This window comes from Pelecanus crispus, chromosome 9 (assembly GCF_030463565.1).
Source record: "Pelecanus crispus isolate bPelCri1 chromosome 9, bPelCri1.pri, whole genome shotgun sequence".
In the NCBI taxonomy this organism is placed as follows: Eukaryota; Metazoa; Chordata; class Aves; order Pelecaniformes; family Pelecanidae; genus Pelecanus; species Pelecanus crispus.
In genome coordinates, this window is record NC_134651.1 from 41,380,203 (window position 1) to 41,396,941 (window position 16,739).

General features: G+C 58.9%; 1 protein-coding gene across 1 annotated transcript; it reads left to right on the forward strand.

The window, feature by feature from the left end:
- The first annotated feature begins 5,634 nt into the window (after nucleotides 1-5,634).
- On the forward strand, nucleotides 5,635-13,132 carry LHX3 (LIM homeobox 3). The gene is made up of 6 exons (XM_075716731.1): nucleotides 5,635-5,704; nucleotides 8,566-8,737; nucleotides 10,115-10,317; nucleotides 10,515-10,666; nucleotides 10,783-10,954; nucleotides 12,714-13,132. Exons 1-6 carry the CDS (start codon nucleotides 5,635-5,637, stop codon nucleotides 13,130-13,132), a joined length of 1,188 nt encoding a protein of 395 aa, XP_075572846.1.
- The last annotated feature ends 3,607 nt before the right edge of the window (nucleotides 13,133-16,739 follow it).

Here is a 16,739-nt window from a genome sequence, read left to right on the forward strand (position 1 = left end):
TTTAAGGACGCTCGCTGTTCCAGAGTTCTGGCACAAGGAGCCATCACGGGTCTCTCTTGTCTTTGGAATTCATAGGAGTCCCTATAATTATCCTTATAGCACCTGGGCTTGAATATTGAAACAACTTGTGAGTAACGGGGAAGGCAGAGAACCAGCGGCAGAAGGTTGGTTAAGAGGAAAGCCCAGAGTTTCCAAATTTCCTTTTGAAAATCGGGCAACTTTTACGTGACCTAATCTGGGGAGATGTTGATACCAACCAAGAAGCAAGGACATTTAGCTTCTTAAAGAAACCGCAGCAATGCAAGTATTGGATCTGAAAAACGTGGCCAGTTTCTGTGGGACTGCAGAATTTCCTCCTGTCAGTATTGTTGCACGTTTTGAAGTTGAAAATCAGTCATTACTGCTGCTGTTCAGAACTCTACCAAATATATAGACCTGAGTTTGTTAGCTTTGACTCGTCCGCTTATTTTCATCTGCATGTGGAAACAAAAGGCTTTGAGGGTTTGTAGGGACGGTTTTGCCATTAAAACAGCAGAAAATGTGGTTTTGGAATAGGGTTTGGTGGTTTTTAGGTGGTGGTTGGGTTTTTTTGCTACACACTGTTAACTTTCGTGTTGCTGGAAACGACAAAATGAACCAAAACTCAAACTTCCAATGGTTTTTTTTGTTGTTGTTTCTTAAAGAGTGTAAAAGCATGAAATGAGGATGTTGATTATCCATGTCAGTACTCTAACTCTGTTGCCAGCTACCTGGCTTTCACTTTAAGTGCTAGTAGTGAACTCATCTGGAAAAGTTTTCTTGACTTTGAATTCAGTTGTGTAAATCTTGGTTTGCTTGTTCTTATTTTCTGTCTTTGTACTGACAAATTATATCCTTCTATGTACGCTGACTGTAAAGATACGTCTGCTGGGGAACGTGTGGTGCTGCTTTGCCGTGGTGCGTTAGTGGTGGGTGAGTTCCAAGAAAGTGTTTCCTTTTTAAAAATCGCCTCTGTGCCGGAGGTTTTATTTGCGTATCGTGTTGTACCGCAGAAGTTTCTGCAATGCCACGTTCGTCTGCGGATCGTACTGTACTGGTGGCAGTCATTGCCGGGAAGGACCTCTTGGCCCTTTGGAATTCATGGAGCCGCCTGTGCTCTTCAGATGGTTTTAAAGAGGACATATTAAACCCGCGTAGAAAATAAAAGGAGTACTGTGGAACATGCCAGGAGAAAAGCTGCAAGTGCTAAAGAAACCGTATTAAATTATTCCTGAGAACTCTTAATTTTTGATTTCCAGCAGCGTATCCATCCTGCTCAGAACTGGATGGGAACTGCCATCTTAACCAGAAGTCCAAGGTGTGTTGTCTATGTCTGTGCATTGCATACGAGGTGTTGAAAATGGTGAATAAAACAGTTCAGTAATTTAAGTGGTTTATTTATTTTAATTCAGTAACTTGACATTTTTGAGTCTCTTCGGTTTTTTTTTTTTTTTTTTTTTACTCAGTCTCATACCTCTCTAGGAAGAAAAAGTGAGCGTTTTGTACTAAATTGTAAACTAATGTGTTTGTTTAAAATAAATTGCGAACATTTGGGCAAAGTGGCGCGTTTTGGCTTTTTACTTGTATTTTCAGGTTCTTTTTAGCTAAACTGTATTGCAAGGATAGCTTGCATACACGTCCATTTCAAACCACACTGGCCATTTAATTTTGAAAAGTACCAGAAACAGGTAAACCTTTACTCCATTTCTTTCACTGTTACCCCACAACTTTATAAAACATCAGTGAATGTTTGCAGAAGCGATGGAAAAATTGTCGCTTTCTGACCAATTATTTGCACATTCTCTCTCTACGCGCACATACACAAGTCTCCCTTTCCCTTAAACCTGAGCAGCTCTTCTTTGGCCGGGCCGGTGCTAACCTCCCCTGCGTGCTTCCGAATCTTCCTGCAGCTCCGGCACCCACGGTGCCGCTGAGGAGGCGAGCTGGGTGACTTGTTAAAAATACTGATTATCGACCTGCAGAAGTACTCCAAGGTATTTTTAGAAATCAGTAAGATTTCTAAACCTGTAGATAAGGTTCTTTGAAGCTTGGCACTGCAACCCACTTCTCCAGGGAGCTGTGGCTTTCCTTGCTGGCCTGTGATTTTGCCTGGAAAACGGCGACATTCCCCTGGGGAGCCTGCAGTATGGGCTCATCGCCTAAACGTCTTGAGGGCGAACGCAGACGTGGTCCCTGCTGGGGCAGGGTTCAGAGTGCCTGCTCCTTACCACCCAAAGTTAATCCATCTGCTACCTCGTTTTAAAGAGGTGCTGGGGGTTGTCCGGGGAGCTCGCTGCAGGATCCCATGCTGTGTTGTCAACGGGGGGGACACGAGGGCTGTTGTACGCCAGCCGGCACAAGTTCCTTGGAAGGACGGCGCAGCCTTTGGGTCTGTCTGCAGAAGGGGACGGGGAGGGGAATGTGGTTGAGCCCAGACTTCTCAGGGGCTGCTAAGTGATCTGAACCCAGGGAAGACAGAGGACAACCAGGAATAAATATATGGTTTGCTTATGGTTTGGTTTTTTGGGTTTTTTAATGGTGGCAGAACCACAGCGAGGAAGACTACGGGCAGAGTCTGATGCCTGCTACAACCTGAGCACGAGGGCACACGAGCGTGGCACGGAGATCATGCAAAGGGGCTTCTGCAGAAACCTGCCGAGATGGTGCCGCGGTGCGAGTGGCTCGCGGGGCTGAAAACGCGAGGCTGTGCAGGGCCGGTGTGTGCCGTCGACGCTCCCGAGCGGGACGTCGGCCGCTGCCCTCCGTCCTGCGCAGCCACAACTGCCACGACCCTGCCACGTGCGCTGGGGGACAGCCACCACCACACGCGAACGCACACGCGCTTTCTTAAACTGCTTCCTTAGAGGATCAGACTAAAAATCCACTTATAAAACTGAGCTTAAAAGAGTCCGTGTGGATCATCACCTGCCCCCCCACCCCAGAAGCTGTTCATGGCCCTGGAGAGGGTCGAGGTGCCCCAGCGCAGCCGGTGCTGGTGGTTCCCGGCCGGACACACCGCAGCACCCGGGATTACTCCAGCATGGTGCTGGCGATGCTCCACCCGTGCTCTACCTGTACCCTAGCTGTGCTCCAGCTGGCATTTCTAGGTACTTTAGTTGGGGACCCCAGATCGCGGTCCCCAAAATGTCTCCCTGCATTCTTTTCCAACCCTACAGGTCTGAGCTGTCCCCCAGGCTGGCACCTGTCCCCCGGCCAGATGAACCATCTGAGGGGACAGCCCTGACCCAGCCATCGGCCCCCGCAGCCCTGCACGGCGCGGGACCCGGCGCAGGCAGGAAGGCAGCCCGGCACCCAGGGGTGCTCAGTAGCGGTGCGGGGCTGACGTGGGTGCTGCGAGGTTGGGGCTCTCGGGGGCTCGGTGCTGGGCCCGCTCCCCGGCCGCCCCCACAGGCGGGCGAAAGTCCCCGTGCTGCCGTCCAGCAGGAACATATGTGTGTTTGGAGGCTCCCGCCCCTAAGCTGCTTTTATTAATTTGTAATCCCCTGCGAGCAGGAGGTAAAGGGATTCGGGGGATTAACGGGCTCACAGTAACAACCACAATTATCAGCTCCGGCTGCCTGGGGCAAGCGGTGCACACACGCACGGCGCTGCCCACCCCGGCACATGGCCACGTGCCCACACCCCCCTGCACGCACCCCAATGCCGCCGTGCGCACAGACACGCAAGCGCCCACGGAACAGAGCACAGGCAGCCAGGTACAGACACGGGCTCACCCACCTGCGTGCATGCACGCACCTGCAGAGACCTGCACACACACGCAGAGACCTGCACACCCCTACACCCGCACCCCCAGAGACCTGCACAACCCTACACGCACATCCCCAGAGACCTGCACATGCACACCCGCACCCACAGAGACACACACACCCCTACACCCGCACACCCAGAGACCTGCATGCCCGCACATGCACACCCAGAGACCCGCACACCCCTACACACATGCGCAGAGACCCGCACACACCTACAGCTGCACCCACAGAGACCTGCACACCCCTACACCCACACCTGCAGAGACCCGCACACCCCTACATGCACACCCACACCCACAGAGACCCGCACACTCCTAAACCCAGACCTGCACACCCCTACACCCACACCCAGAGACCCGCACACCCCTATGCACACACACGCAGAGACCCACACACCCCTACGTGCACACCCACAGAGACCTGCCACACCCCTACACCCGCACCCACAGACCTGCACACCCGCAGAGACCTGCACACCCCTACGCGCATGCACGCAGAGACCTGCACACCCTTACACCTGCACCCACGGAGACCTGCACAACCCTACACGCACACCCGCACAGACCTGCACACCCCTACATGCGTGCCCCCAGACACCTGCACACCCCTACACCCGCACAGACCTGCACACCCCTACACCCACACCCCCAGATACCTGCACACCCCTACACGCACACCCGCACAGACCTGCACACCCCTACACCCGCACCCCCAGACACCTGCACACCCCTACACCCGCACAGACCTGCACACCCCTACACCCGCACCCCCAGACACCTGCACACCCCTACACCCGCACAGACCTGCACACCCCTACACCTGCACCCCCAGATACCTGCACACCCCTACACGCACACCCGCACAGACCTGCACACCCCTACACCCGCACCCCCAGACACCTGCACACCCCTACACCCGCACAGACCTGCACACCCCTACACGCACACCCCCAGAGACCTGCACACCCCTACACCCACACCTGCAGGGACTTGCACACCCCTACACCCGCACAGACCCGCACACCCCTACATGCACACCCCCAGGGGTACCCAGACACGCGCACCGCGCGCACAAGCGCACCCGCACACAAACCGCCTGCAAACGGGCGCGCACCCGCACACAGCTCCACGCGCGGCCCTGCACGCGCGCGCGCCCCGGCACCCCTCTGCGCGCACGCACCCACGCGCCCGTGCAAATCCGCGCACGCACGCGCGTCCGCGTCCGCCCCGTCCTCAATTAGTGCAATTAACCTCCCCCAGCCGCAGGGCGCCGATTCCACGGGCGCCCCCCCCGTTACCTCTCCGCGCTCATTAACTAATTAGTGGAGGGGGAAGAGCCCCCCCCCGCTCCCCACGGGCGGCGTCGGGGCAGACCCACGCCGCGGGGGAAAACGAAATCCGGGCGCGGGGGCGGCCGGGGGGCGGCCGGTCCCGGGGGGAGGCTCCCACGGACGGCGACACCCTCGCCCCCCCCCCCCCCCCCCGGGGGTGCCGCCGGCGGGGGCTCCGCGGGGGCCCCGGGGCCGCTTTGCTCCCGCGGGCGGCTGCAGCCCGAGCCCACGCAGCGGCCCCGGCCACGCGTGAGGGGGGGGGAGGGACGGCGCCCGCCCCCCCCCCCAGCCCCTCCCGCTTTTGTGATGCTAAAGAGCCCCGCGGCGGAGCGCGGCCCAGCTGCGGCCCGGCCCGACGGCGCGGGGCCGCCCCCGGCCCCCCCCGCCCCGCCCCGGCCCCGCTCCGCCCCGGGCGGCGGCCCGGCCCCCGCGCCGCTCCCTGCGCGCCCCTCCGCGCCGCTCCGCCACTCCTCCGCAGCCGCCCGCGCCCCTCGGACGGCGCCCGCCGGGGCCGCGATGTTGCTGGAGCGGGTCCGCGCCGGCTCGGAGAAGGCAGCGGAGCTTTGCCCCTTCCCGCGGAGCCCAGGTGAGGGGCGGCGGGGGTGCGCGCAAACCTCCGCGTCCCCCCCCCCCCCCCACTGCCGGAGGCACCGGCGGCGGCTTTGGGAGCCCCGCGGGAACCGGCCCGGCCGTGCCTCCGCCTCGGGGCGCCGTCGGGGCTGGCGGCGGGGGAGGGCGGGCGGCCCGACGGCACCGGGGGCTCCATCCCCGTCCTGGCCGGTGCATCCCGGTCCGTCGCGGTCCGTCCCGCCCGCCCCGCGCTCCCTCTCGTTCTCCGCCGCCTCCTCCCCTCCCCGCTGCCCCCCGCACGCCGGCGGCCGCGGCCCCGCGCCCGTTTCGGGTCCCGCCGGCACCGGGGGGAAACGCGGCGGCTGCCCCCGGCTCGGCCCCGGCCCCGGCGGGGGCTCTGCCCCGCACCGCGGGGCGCCGGCTCCAGCCCCGGGACCCCGCCGCTCCCCGCGCAACGAGGGCCGGGACGAAACGGGGAGTTCCTGCCCGCCGGTTCCCCCCGCGACGGCGGGCACCCCCGCGACGGCTTTTCCCCGCTTTGGAAAAACTCCCGTTAATTCCTCTCCTAATTTTTTTTTTTTTTTTTTTTCCTCCCGTTTAACGAACGGAGCCAGCGCTGTCGGGGCGCGGAGAACCGGGCCGCGCTCCCCCGCCGTGCCCGGGGCGCCGGGGGTCTCAGCGGGGGCGGCGGGGCCGGGGCAGCGGGGCCGTCCCGGTTCTCGCCGCCATCGACGGGGGCTTAAAACCAAACGGAGGAGGAGGCGGGGGGGGGGGGGGGGGGGCCGGCCGGTGTGCGGGGAGCGAGGTGGCACCGGGAGCGGGACCGACCCCGCCGTCGGGGCTGGAGCCCCCGCGCTTGGCTCCCGCTTTGCCCCTCCGCGGGCTCCCCGCGGCTCCCGCCGTGCCCGCACCGCAGCCGCGGGACTTGCGCGTTTGACCGGCAAGGAGATGGCTTTTGCTACCGGGGGCCGGGGGGGGAGGCGACACGGCCGCACGCCGACCCCCGGGAGAAGGAACGACGCGAAAACGCCGTTTGCCCGCAGGACGCGACGCCCGATCGTGGCACCCCCCGGCCCCGTCCCGGCCCCGTCGGGGCCCGGGGAGGCAGCGGGAAGGAGCCGCGGGGCTCCGCGGGGCTCAGCGGGGCGGAGGGCCGGGGCAGGGCGGCGGCAGGGCCGGCCCCGTCGGGGCGCAGCCCCCCCCCCGGGTTTTCGTTTTTGGGCGCCCCGGAGCCGTCGCCCTCCCGCCGGGCCCGGCCGGGAAGGGGCGGCGGGAGGGTTCGTGCCGCCGGCCCCGGGGAGGGGGGTTAAATACAGCCCACCGCCGCGCCCTGCCCTCGGACCGGCCCCGGCGGCGGCTAAAAATACCGCGCGGTGGCGAATTAAATCCCCGGCGCCGCGGGGGGTGGCAGCGGCCGGGGGGGGGGGGCAACCGCTGCCGTGATTTGGGGCGGCCGGGGAGGGCCGGTGTGGGGGAGCCCGGTGGTTCCGCACCCCTGCCCGGCCTCGGCGGCGGCGGGGGCTGCGCCGGTGCCCGCGGCCCCGGAGTCGCCATGGAGCGTAAGAGCCGCGGGCAGGGACCGGGCCGGGACCCTGCGGGGCTGTACCGGGGTGTACCGGGACCCCGCGGAGCCGTACGGGGACCCTACGGGGTCGCACCGGGACCCTGCGGGGCTGTACCAGGGTGTACCGGGACCCCACAGAGCCGTACGGGGACCCTACAGGGTTGCACCGGGACCCTACGGGGCCTTACCGGGACCCTGAGGGGCCGTACCGGGGTTGTACGGAGACCCTGCGGGGTCGCACCGGGACCCTACGGGGCCGTACCGGGACCCTGCGGGGCCGTACCGAGGTGTACCGGGACCCTGCGGGGCCGTACCGGGCCGTACCGGGACCCTGCGGGGCCGTACCGTGTTGCCGTACCGCTGCCGGTACCGGAGCCCAGCCCTCCCCGGGCAGCCCGGGGCCGTGGCCGTCAGCGCTGCCGCTGCCGGGGCTGTTTCTTCGGAGGCGGTGAATCGTTGAGGCGGCGACCGATACCTGCAACGATATCACCTCCGCCTCCGGCCCCAGGCACAGCTCTCCGTCCCCGCATCTCTCTATACGGTTATCTTTACGTATAGAAACTCCCACGTCTCCATCTATCTGTACCTTTACAGCCGGGGCTATATATCTCTCCGTCTGTGTCTATACCAATATATCTATATTTATGTACCTCTATATCCACATTTTTACCTACCCGTCTATATCTATACCTATATACCGATATCTCTATATTTATGTCTATATATCTGTACGTTTTCGTTCCCTATCCACTATATCTGTTCATTTTTACACCTCTTTTTCTCTGTATCTGTATCCTTCTACCATCTCTTTCTCCATCGCCGCCGCCGCTATCTGCAGGGCGACGGGACAAGCCTATTGCGGTTTTATTTTCAGTGCAATTCTCGTAAATTTTGGCAGTTGCTTTCCCCACCCCTCCCGGGGCTACCCCGCGGGTATTTGCAGTTTTGCAGGTGAATTTTGGAAGCGTAAGGAAAAGAAAAAAAAAAAAAAAAAGATCCCGGGATAATCGCGTTGCAACTTTGCCGGCGGCTCGGCCCGGGGGGGGTCATTCCCTTCCCGTCGCTTCCCTTCCCGTTTTCCCCCGCTGTCCCCGGGCGCTTGCCCCGCTCTCCGCGGCGCGGGGAGCGGCTCGCACGGCGCCGCAACAACGAATTTGAACGAATATTAATTTTTTTCTTTTTTTCCCGGCCGTTCGCGGGGCCACCCCCGGCTCCGCCATCGGGCAGCAGCAACCCCGGGGGGGGGCTCCGGGCCGGGGTCGGGAGGCAGCGGGGCCGTGGGGGCGGCGGCTGACGGGGCTGCATCCCCGCAGAGATCCCGCTGTGCGCCGGCTGCAACCAGCACATCGTGGACAGGTTCATCCTCAAGGTCCTGGACCGGCACTGGCACAGCAAGTGCCTGAAATGCTCCGACTGCCAGACCCAGCTGGCCGAGAAGTGCTTCAGCCGCGGGGACGGCGTGTACTGCAAGGAGGACTTCTTCAAGTGCGTGGGGACCGGGCGGGGGGCGGCCGGCCACGGGGGGAAGCCACGGAGGGGGTGAGGGGACCGGGGGGGCACACAGACAGGGCCTGGGTGGGTGTCAGCACGGCGGGCAGCGGGGTTTATGGGCATGTGTGGGGCTCAGAATGGTGGGTAGAGGGGTTCGTGGGCACGCGTGGGGTCCAGCACGGTGGGTAGGGGGGTTCGTGGGCACGCGTGGGGTCCAGCACAGTGGGTAGTGGGGTTCATGGGCATGTGTGGGGTTCAGGACAGCGGGTAGTGGGGTTCATGGGCACGGGTGGGGTTCAGGACAGCGGGTAGTGGGGTTTATGGGCACGCATGGGGTCCAGCACGGTGGGTAGGGGGGTTCATGGGCATGTGTGGGGTTCAGGACAGCGGGTAGTGGGGTTTATGGGCACGGGTGGGGTTCAGGACAGCGGGTAGTGGGGTTTATGGGCACGCGTGGGGTCCAGCACGGTGGGTAGAGGGGTTCATGGGCACGCATGGGGTCCAGCACGGTGGGTAGTGGGGTTTATGGGCACGTGTGGGGTTCAGGACAGCGGATAGGGGGGGTTATGGGCATGTGTGGGGCTCAGAATGGTGGGTAGAGGGGTTCATGGCCATGCCTGGGGGTTCAGAACGGCGGGCAGTGGGGTTCATGGGCACCCGTGGGGTTCAGCACGGCGGTAGCGGGGTTCACGGCCATGCATGGGGTTCAGCACGGTGGTAGCGGGGTTCATGGCCATGCGTGGGGTTCAGCACGGTGGGCAGCAGGGTTTATGGGCACACATGGGGTTCAGCACAGCAGTAGCGGGGTTCCTGGCCATGTGTGGGGTTCAGCACGGCAGTAGCAGGGTTCCTGGCCATGCGTGGGGTACAGCACGGCAGTAGCAGGGTTCCTGGCCATGCGTGGGGTTCAGCACGGCGGTAGCGGGGTTCGCGGCCATGCGTGGGGTCCAGCACGGCGGTAACGGGGTTCGCGGCCATGCGTGGGGTTCAGCACGGCGGTAGCGGGGTTCGCGGCCATGCGTGGGGTTCAGCACGGCGGTAGCGGGGTTCGCGGCCATGCGTGGGGTTCAGCACGGCGGTAGCGGGGTTCGCGGCCATGCGTGGGGTCCAGCACGGCGGTAACGGGGTTCGCGGCCATGCGTGGGGTTCAGCACGGCGGTAGCGGGGTTCGCGGCCATGCGTGGGGTTCAGCATGGTGGTAGCGGGGTTCGCGGCCATGCGTGGGGTCCAGCACGGCGGTAGCAGGGTTCGCGGCCACGCGTGGGGTCCAGCACCGCGGACAGCGGCGCGCCGGGCGGGTTCAGCACCGCGGACAGCGCCGGGCCCCGCCGCCCCCCCCTCAGCGGCCGCCGCTTGTCCCCCCCCGCCCAGGCGCTTCGGGACGAAGTGTGCCGCCTGCCAGCAAGGCATCCCCCCGACCCAGGTGGTGCGCCGGGCCCAGGACTTCGTTTACCACCTGCACTGCTTCGCCTGCATCGTCTGCAAACGGCAGCTGGCCACCGGCGACGAGTTCTACCTCATGGAGGACAGCAGGCTGGTCTGCAAGGCGGACTACGAGACGGCCAAGCAGAGAGGTACCCCCTTGCCCCGGCCCCCCCCCCACCCCCCGGGGCAGGAGGGGGGCCCTGCTGCCCTCCGGGACAGACCCACGCCGCGGGCGGGAGGGGTGCCGGGAGCACCGGCCATCAGGGGTGGGGAGGGCTGGAGCGGGGACGGGGGTCCCACGTCCGCTCCACGGCAACTTCACCCCTAATTCGCGCCGTGTCGGCAGAGGCTGAGTCCACGGCTAAGAGACCCCGCACCACCATCACGGCCAAGCAGTTGGAAACACTCAAAAACGCTTACAACAACTCGCCCAAACCGGCGCGGCACGTCCGGGAGCAGCTTTCCTCGGAGACGGGGCTGGACATGCGGGTGGTGCAGGTGAGATGGGGTGACCCCCGGCCCCCCCCGGGCTCTGCCGGGGCTGTGGGGATGCAGCCGGCGGGGAAGGAGCCGACCCCGCAGAGAGGGAGCTCCCCGGCGTGCCCTGCTTGCAGGTCTGGTTCCAAAACCGCAGGGCCAAGGAGAAGAGGCTGAAGAAGGATGCGGGGAGGCAGCGGTGGGGTCAGTACTTCAGGAACATGAAGCGGTCCCGGGGGACCTCCAAATCCGACAAGGACAGCATCCAGGAGGAGGGGCCCGACAGCGATGCCGAGGTCTCCTTCACAGGTGGGTCCCCGCTGCCCCCGTCCCAGGTCTGTGCCCTCCCCCCAAAGCTGCTGCCCATGCGGGGGCTCCTTCCACCCCCTCGCTGCCGCCTTCATAATTTTCAGCTCTGATATAAGGAGTGAAAACAAGGGCCCGAGGAGGGAGGGGTGCGGAGCTGCGGGATTTACCGCGCTGCGACCCCGATTGCCCGGTCCCGGGGAGAACCAGAGCTGGGGGAGCCGGGGCCGCAGCAGCGAGGGGCAGCCCTGGCCGGGGAGCTGCAGGGGAAACTCCGCTCCCCCTCCGGGGGGGCTGTGCCAGGTCCAAAAACGTGCGGGGAGAGCGGGGAGAGCTCCCCGGGCAGGCGGTGCGGGTGTCAGAGCCGCTGCTCGGACACAGCCTTTTCAAGGGGCTCTTGGAAATAGAAAAACCGGAGTCGAGAATCGTTGCGCATTTCTATGGGAAAAGTATGTAGAATTTGGGGGTTTTCTTCCTCTTTAGGGGTGGTTTTCTTTGCGTAGTTACCGGTTAGGGCTCCCTTCCCAGTTCTGCGCGAGTTGTTAGCTCTCCCCTGCCCTGTGAAAGGCAGATTGCTGCCTCTTAGGAGCTTTCTGCATCAGAGGGTCCCATTTTTGGAGCGGATTTCTGTTGCTAAACCCAGGGACGTAGCTAACGCGAGCTCTCGCTCTGCGTAGCCTCCTCCCGCGCTCTCCAGACCCAGGGAATTTGCTGCGGGAGCAGGGAACGGCCCTGTGCCGGGTTGGGGGGGACTGGTGCCCGTTCTGCACGCCCCAATTCCAGCCCAGCCGCTGCCCCAGGGCCAAATGGGCTCTGCCGACATTACCTGGGCTGTGCGACCGCGGTGCCCAAACGCGTGGGGCTCTGCGTGTGCGTGGGGGGGGGGTTAGGAATAGAGGAGAGACGCCGAAACGCAAAGCTCCGTGTACATATTTACACAGACGTATGTCTATAACGCATCCATGCTTGTACGCACGCGGCTTTGCAGAGCAGCTTCTCTCCCGTGCTCCTAAAAACGATTTGATTTTCGAGCCTGTTTATACACGCTGTGCACCGGCATCATTAAATATGAATATACTATAAATAATAAGTAAAAAATGTTGAACAATTATTGATAGCTTGATGCCACAAACAGGTTTGTATCCTAGGCAACAGGGCAGCTCTCACTGTCCATAAAGCCCCTAATGAATGCAAACAATTTTTACTGGTAACTTAAATATCGCCCATTTTTCCGAAGTCTTTTTAAGTCATACAGGCACATTGCATTAGCCCGTACAGGTACATTTCATGAACAGACAAATACTGCTGAGATTTAATATTTTTTTTCCTGAGCAATGGAGAGTTTTTTCTTGCATCGGTGAGTGCTCAGGCAGCTCCTAAAAATGATATAAAAACTCAAGATAAACAGCAAAGCCAAATGGAAATGCAGAACAAAAGGTGGAGAGACAGTGGACTCGCATCCCCCCTTGAAGGATTATTTTTAAATCAGAGTCTTCTATTTTAGTAGGTACTTTTCATGCATATTTTTAAAACCCCAATTGTATTAGGTGTTTGTACTCAGAAAAAATAATAATCCCGTGACCTCCTACGAAGATCCGTCAACAAGGACGGGAATAATAAGGAATTACAAGCGGCAAGCGCGTGGCTGCTCAGCTCACGTCCGTCTAATCTGTTTATACCCAGAGCTCGCAGGAGTTCCCGTGCGACCGCTGCCAGCGGTGACCATTGCTCTCCCAGTAAAACCAGTCCGTTTCCCTTTCAGATGAGCCCTCTATGTCTGAAATGAGCCATTCCAATGGGATTTACAGCAATCTCAATGAAGCGTCCCCCGCTCTGGGGAGACAGGCCGGGAGCAACGGGAGCTTTGCTCTGGATCACAGCGGCATCCCGGCTCAGGACCAGTACCACGACCTGCGATCCAACAGCCCCTACGGGATACCCCAGTCACCGGCTTCCTTGCAAGCACTGCCAGGCCACCAGCCTTTAATCTCCAGCTTGGTTTACCCAGACAACGGCTTGGGAATCATGGGACAAAGCGGACAAGGGGTGCCCCAGTCCATGAGGGTCCTGGCCGGGAACGGCCCCAGCTCCGACCTCTCCACCGGCAGCAGCGGGGGATACCCGGATTTCCCTGCCAGCCCGGCCTCTTGGCTGGATGAAGTCGACCACGCTCAATTTTGATACAGGGTCCACCACCACGCAGCGGGAAGGGAAAGGACTCGGTGCCGTTAAACGTCATCTACTCTTGGAAATAAAGGAGGGACAAACGGCGGTGGCTGAGCGGGGCAGGAAGGCGTGGCGACACGGAGAGCGCGGACGTGCTTTCGGAGGGCGACCCGGCGGGGGGTTGGCGGAGGACGGTGGGCAGAGGCGGTCGCGCCGCAGCGATACGGAGCGCCCAAAAGGAACTGATTCTTGTGTCTTTACTAAACACCGAGACTTGTGCTTTACAGATTTGATATACGGTATTTCGCTTTCTGTTGTCAGTGCATTCTCCAAAGCAAGGACTTGCTTCATCACCCATCCACACCGAAACCTTTTAAAGAGAAAATAAAGTCCTCATCCACGGTAAAAGGTGTGACAATGTCTATATTTCTATAGGAGAAATGTTAATAGTGAATCACTTCAGCAATCCATGGTAGAAAACTCTGTTCTTCCAGCAGATTTTTTAAAAAGCGCACCGATGCGGTATGTTTCGTTTTATTTTGAATTTACATTAACTTTTCTAAAATGAAATGCTCTTTAACATGCCAATCATTTATCGACAACCCTTTTCCTTTGTAAAATGAAAACCATAGGTTAATTCTGCTTCTCATCTTTTTGATTTGTAGATGGCTAGTTTTATTCTTCCATATAAGCATTAAACCGTGAATAGATGTATTTATTACCAAATAACTACACGTTTATCACGAGGTCAAGAGGTGATTTTTCTTGACCCAGGAACACTAGTGGCTCCGGGTTGTGAAACTTAGGCTCTTCTTTCCAATACCTTTGCAGCAGTTTTACTGCAAAGCGTCTCAAAAATCACCCTGATGTCTTGTTGCCAAATACCTTCTCGGGGGGGTCTCTCAGCGGGGGGGCGGCTGGTTTAGCTCACGCCTTTCTCCGGGCGCCGGAGCGAGCGCACGCTTCCCCGGTGCCCCTTCTCTGTTGCAGGCGTTTGTGTATTTATGCAGCTATCACGCGAGCCTATTGTGAGGAAAGGCAAGACAATATGTATATTGTTATCTGTAAAAATGATTGAATTAACTGTAGATTATGTGAATGTCCAGTGTCTTTTATTTATATTCTCGCTTTCTCTCTGATGATCAAATATTTCAAGACTACAAATAAATTTGTCAGCTAAACTTTACATAGTCTTTTGCTAAATTCACATCAAAAGCATCGATATAGGTGAACACAATCCCCAAAACAAAAAGGAAAAGCCCCCCAAACTCAGTGCCATGATTCAAAAAAGTGTTCAAATACACTCTTCCCTTTAAATACGGGAGCAACCCCAGCGACGCGAAAATGCTTTGATAAGCTGAAACAAAAAAAAAAGACAGGTTTGGAGACTGGCAATCCTTGGGAGATCCAAGCAATATTGCTCTATGCGTGCACAGGCTTTGATCGCGGTCAAGGTATTTTTGATGGGTCATGGTTGTTTTGCAGCATTCATTGCAAAGGTAGAAATCTGTAAAGCAGAAATCTGTGCTGATAAAGCAATAGAAAATAGCAGAGTCCGATATTGTCTGTCTGCGGGCAGAAAATTGTGCGCATGAAACGCTAGAAGTCAGATATTGGGGTATTTCAAAGAGAGATCAGAAAGAAAAGAAAAAAAAAAATACCCAAGGCATCAAGCTTGACCGAAGGTACGCAGCCCGTGTGCGCGCACACACGCACGAGAGGTGCGTGCACCCGCGTAGCTTCATGTACAAATGTCTGTGGTCACGCTCCTCGGAGCGAAGCGCTTTGCTCAAGTCTCTGATCTAAGAATCAGACGGGAAAGACCGTTTAGAGTGCGTGGGCTTCGAGCCTCTCACTCCCCTGGGAAGTCGGGGAATATGTGGAGCGGGGTCCGCGGCGTATCAAGCTTCTTTGAGAGTGTGAATTTGAGACCGGCAGCACGCTTCGGCAGGGAGGCAGCGCCGGGGCCGGGGGTCCAGCTGCCCCGCACCCGTCCCCGCGGGCGATGCTCTGGCACACGCCGTCCCGCGCTGCGCAGGGGACGCCGCGGGAAGAGCTGCGCAGTCCCCGGGAGGCTGCCGGCACCCCGGCACGGCGCGCGTTGCCCCGGGGACTCACCAGATGTCAGGCGGTGACACCTGGAAAGTCCAGGCTTTTGTTCCGTACCTTTTCTAAAGGACACGTCGCCGCTGCTGGAACAGGGCGACGTGTCCTTGTCTCCGGTCTCTTGCTAGAATCGCCCGGGCTGTTTTGCAGCTGCGGGGGGACGTGTGCTGGCCATAACACGTGGCCGTGGCTCCCTGGGCCTTTGCTTGGCGAAGATGGGACGCTGGCTTCTCCGGAAGCTAGCAGGTATTGATATTTGCAGAAGAGTTTAGATTTGCAAATATTTGCAGAAAAGTTTAGCTTTGCAAAATATGTGTTAACCACCAGCGCTGTGTAAGCATCTTTACAGCTTTTCCCCCTCCTGCTACGCACGCATTGCACCCGAGGAGAAGCAACATCTCCAGTTTCTGCTCTCAGTGAGCTATCGGGAGCCTGCCCAAAGCAAAAGGGGTACGTGCATATCGCCTTCATGCTGCAATATTCGCTCAACAGAGAAACTCACTCTTTTTTTCAGGAGACCCAGTCCAAGAGCTACGGCAGGGCAGGGAGAAGCCCCACTGCGTGACGCCGTGGGGCTCTTGGTGTAAAAACACCACACCAGCTCGGACCTGGGGGTGATAGGTGCAAATTTGCTCGTGCGTCTGCTCCTGGGGGATTTTTCAGCTGGGTGAAGCTGTGTCTCCTGCAGCCAAGGCAGAAATTTGCCTCTTTCGGGTCTGAGCTCTCGAGTCCGAGCCCAGAGTTGGGCTCAGCAGCAAGACTCTGGAGCTGCTTCTTCTTCCTTCTCCAGAACTACTCAGTTCTGGTGTAATAAAGAGCCAACTGTTGCTGCTAGCCCGTAGGTACATTGCAAGGATGTTTCTTCTTGAAATTTATGGAGTAATTAGAAAACTACGGGATTTTAAAAAAGCAGATTGCAGAACTTCACCCAAAGAGAAAACAAGCGTTCATGTTTTCAAGGATTCTGTGTTTTCTGCTCTCTTGCCTTACGATCTAGAAACACCCTCACCAAATCTGGCTAAGTGTTTAGCATCAAAACATTTTGGCAGTTCAAGTGTAAATAATATTTTCCTATGAAAGACTAACAAAGGCTCTAAAAGACTCTTAGTTCCTAAAAAAGGAAGAAGAACAGAAAGACAGAAATGTAGTTGATTTTAGGATAATGCTGCTGTTACAAAACCACTGTCTAGAAACTGTAGTAATTGCACACTTATTTTGTAGATATTTTTTTCATCGTTTCCCTCCCAGCAAATAACGGGCGCTGTTGTTCCTCTCACTCTGGGAATTCCCAGCGGATGGCTGAATTTAAGAAAGGAAGAAATGCAAATTTCTCCCTCTGCCTTTGTGCTTTGCTCTGAAAGGCAAAACGGGCTAAAAGTTCCCGGCGCTTGTGCTCGCCTGAACACGGAGAAGAGCTCCTCGAACGTCCTGATATAAAATTCAGGGATTGCATTTCAGCCTCTCCTTTCAGGGCTGAGGCTCAGGGATTCCATTAATATAAATGCTTTCTTCCCGT

Excerpts from the sequence above, each read along its gene's own strand:
- LHX3 (XM_075716731.1), top strand. The coding sequence starts at position 5,635 with ATGTTGCTGGAGCGGGTCCGCGCCGGCTCGGAGAAGGCAGCGGAGCTT. Across the intron at positions 8,738-10,114 it reads TGCAAGGAGGACTTCTTCAA|GCGCTTCGGGACGAAGTGTG; the intron begins GTGCGTGGGGAC and ends CCCCCCGCCCAG. Across the intron at positions 10,667-10,782 it reads TGGACATGCGGGTGGTGCAG|GTCTGGTTCCAAAACCGCAG; the intron begins GTGAGATGGGGT and ends CCCTGCTTGCAG.